Source organism: Charadrius vociferus, unplaced genomic scaffold, assembly GCF_000708025.1.
Source record: "Charadrius vociferus isolate BGI_N301 unplaced genomic scaffold, ASM70802v2 scaffold1168, whole genome shotgun sequence".
NCBI lineage: Eukaryota > Metazoa > Chordata > Aves > Charadriiformes > Charadriidae > Charadrius > Charadrius vociferus.
In genome coordinates this window covers 223,771-226,468 of record NW_009661376.1, presented here as the reverse complement: position 1 = coordinate 226,468, position 2,698 = coordinate 223,771, and the positions used below count along the sequence as shown (strand labels likewise).

The following is a 2,698-nucleotide window of genomic DNA, read 5'->3' as shown; positions in this document are numbered from 1 at the left end:
CAGGGGTCGGCGGTCACTCCTCGTCGTCCCCGTTGCTCACCCGCTGGCTGGGGCTGTGCCCCCCTGCCCCGTTGCCCACCCCTCTGCTCTGGCAGGGAAGGGAAACCTGTGGTCTTGGGATTTGGGGCAGGGTTTTGTTCTCTTCCTTGTCGTCCTGCCGCCAGTCAGGGAGAGGCTTTGCCAGGGTGGAGGCTGCGGTGTGCTGATGGAGCGGCTGTGCTGTCCCGGGGCGCTGGGGTGTGGGGCCTGGCTGGGTTTGGGAGGTGAGGGGTGGGCAGGAGGGGAAGGGGTGAGGGCAGCTGGGAAAGGGAGGTGGTGGCGTGTTGGGGCTGCGTGTGGGTGAGTCTCTGAGCGCAGCTGCCTTCCGTCCACACTAGGAGACTGCGGGCAGCTGCGGGCAGCCGGCCCCCAGGGACAGTCCCTTGTCTCTGCCCCATCAGAGCTGAATGGATGAATTTGGGCTAGAACCCAGGGGACTGGAAATGTCTTCCTCAGCCTTGCTTAAAGCGCCAGGCTAAACCCGTCCCTGCTGCCAGGTGAATCTGCATCTTAGAGGACTCTAAGGCTGAGTGCACAGGATGCCAGTAAGGGGATGCCACTGGTCTCTGTGCAGAGGGGGAGAGTAGTGCCTCCTCTTTTAGCCCAGATGGCTGCTTGGTGGGGAAGGGGGTCCCCTGCCCCTCAAAACTGGCTGTGGCACAGCTTGCACGGATGGCTGGATGCCGGACACTGGCTGGGGGCAGCCAGCAGCACTGGGAGGTCTCTTCCAGAGAGCAAAGGCAGCTGGCAGAGCTTTGCAGGCTGTCTGCTCCCCCCAGCTCACGTGCCTTCCTCCCCCGTCTCCGGCTCAGAGCGTCTCCGCTTCCCCTCCCGAGAGCCCGCAGGACGAGGATCGGACAGGAGGCACAGACCTGAAGCGGAAGCGGGAGGAGAAGGACCTTCCTGGGCATTATGTGAGTGCACCACAGAGGGTGACCGCTGGAGATGGGATGGGGCCCTGGGGGTGGCTGGGGGGCTCCACGCCTGCCCTGGGTGCAGAGGGGGTGTAATCCTACAAAAAGAAGCAAAGATAATGAAGAGCCCTGGGGGAGGGCCCTCAGCCAGAGGGTTGAGTCGCTGCCTGCAGGGCATGGTGTTGGTCCACGAGCAGTGATGTGTGGGGCAAAATGGGATCTCTGTGCTGGCTGGGGTCCTGTGGGGCAGAGCCCAGAGCTTGGTCCAGCCTCTCTCACTCCTGATTGAGCCTTTCTGGGTTTCTCCCCCTTTGTAGGATAGCGATGGGGACAAGAGCGACTACAACCTGGTGGTGGATGAGGTAAGCCCATACCTGTAAGGGCATGCTGAAGCCTTGCAGGGTATCCAGCTCAAGCTGTAGTCATCAGGTTTAGGATCTGGTTCCCGAGGCTCATTAGGCTCCCGGTCATCGCTGCTGGGCAGGAGCAGCCAGCCAGGACATGTGCCGGCCCTGCTCTGATGTGCTCGTGCCAGCCAAGGCTGATTCCGATTTGCAGTGCTCCGGGTTGAAGGTTGTGCCGGGCAGGACTCCGCTTTGCCAGCCATAGACTTGGCTCCACTTCACAATCCCGTTTCAGCCCCTCTCCTGTAGCATCCCATATGGGGAGGCTGATAAGCGGGGATGAGAGCCCCCGGGAGCTGGGCTTGCTGCTGGCAGCCATGGAGGTGGCAGGAGCAGGCAGGAGTGCTGTGCTGCCTTCGGGAGGAGAGCCCACAGCACAGCCCGGCCCTGACAGCCCCGTCCAGGCGGCCACATACAGCGCCTGTCCTTCGAGCAGCCTTGACTCTAACATGCTGAACCCGTGTTCGTGTCCCAGTGCAGGGGGTGCGCTGCATTTCAGTCTCTTGCAGCCAAACTGCCAGCTGCTGCTGGTACAACCTTCCCCGACCACCAGGGCAGACACTGTGCCCCAGCCCCAGCTGTTCTTGGCAGAGATGATGTTTTTGGGGACATCCCTTTTCTTCCCTGCAAGACTGCGGGGAGGGACAGCACATGTGATTTTATTTTATTTTTTTTTTCCTCCTGACAATTCCAAAGAAAATACAAGCCCTGAAAGGAACTTGAGCAGGGTTTTCTGCAGAAAATGACTCTTATAAAAACTACTCATTGGTGTAATTATGGTGATAAAAATCACAGCCCTAATTGAATGGTTATAGGAGTGCGAGAGCTGAAGGATGGTCTTGCCTCTGAAATGCTGCTGAGAGGCCGCCAAGAGACCCTTTCTCAGTTCCGTGGGTGTGCTGGTCGCCATCCCTCCTCGTGAAGGCATCTGTGGTCACCAGCATCCTCTGAATCGGCTGTCACCTCTAATTTTGTTCAAAGAGAAAAATCAAGGCGGTTTCCTATCCAGGGGACCATGGAGCAGAGCTGAGGCCTTTAAGCGGACGCTCCTCGTTAATGCTGCTCGGGCAGACATGGGATGGCGAGCGGCTGGGCAAGCAGCTTGCCCGGCAGGCAGTGGGGAGCAGCTGGGGGCTTGACAGTCCCTGCTCCGGTCCGGGAGCGCCTCTAGGGGACCCCTGTTGTCCCTGCCCTCCTGTGCAGAGGGACTGGGGTTCCCGCTCCCCAGGGACCTCTTCTTCCCCCAGGACCCCCCCTCAGAGCCTGGCAGCCCCAGCCGCACACCCAGCAGCCGGCTCCCGCCAGCCCGCCGGGAGATGCCCGAGAGGCCTGCCTCCATCG

General features: G+C 60.7%; 1 protein-coding gene across 1 annotated transcript in view; it reads left to right on the top strand.

Annotated features, from left to right (window-relative positions):
- The window catches only part of TLE2 (transducin-like enhancer of split 2), a 36,504-nt gene that overhangs the window by 28,820 nt on the left and 4,986 nt on the right, over positions 1–2,698 (top strand). The window contains 3 exon segments of the mRNA XM_009893993.1: positions 852–953; positions 1,271–1,315; positions 2,605–2,688. Coding sequence (XP_009892295.1) covers positions 852–953; positions 1,271–1,315; positions 2,605–2,688 — 231 coding nt within the window.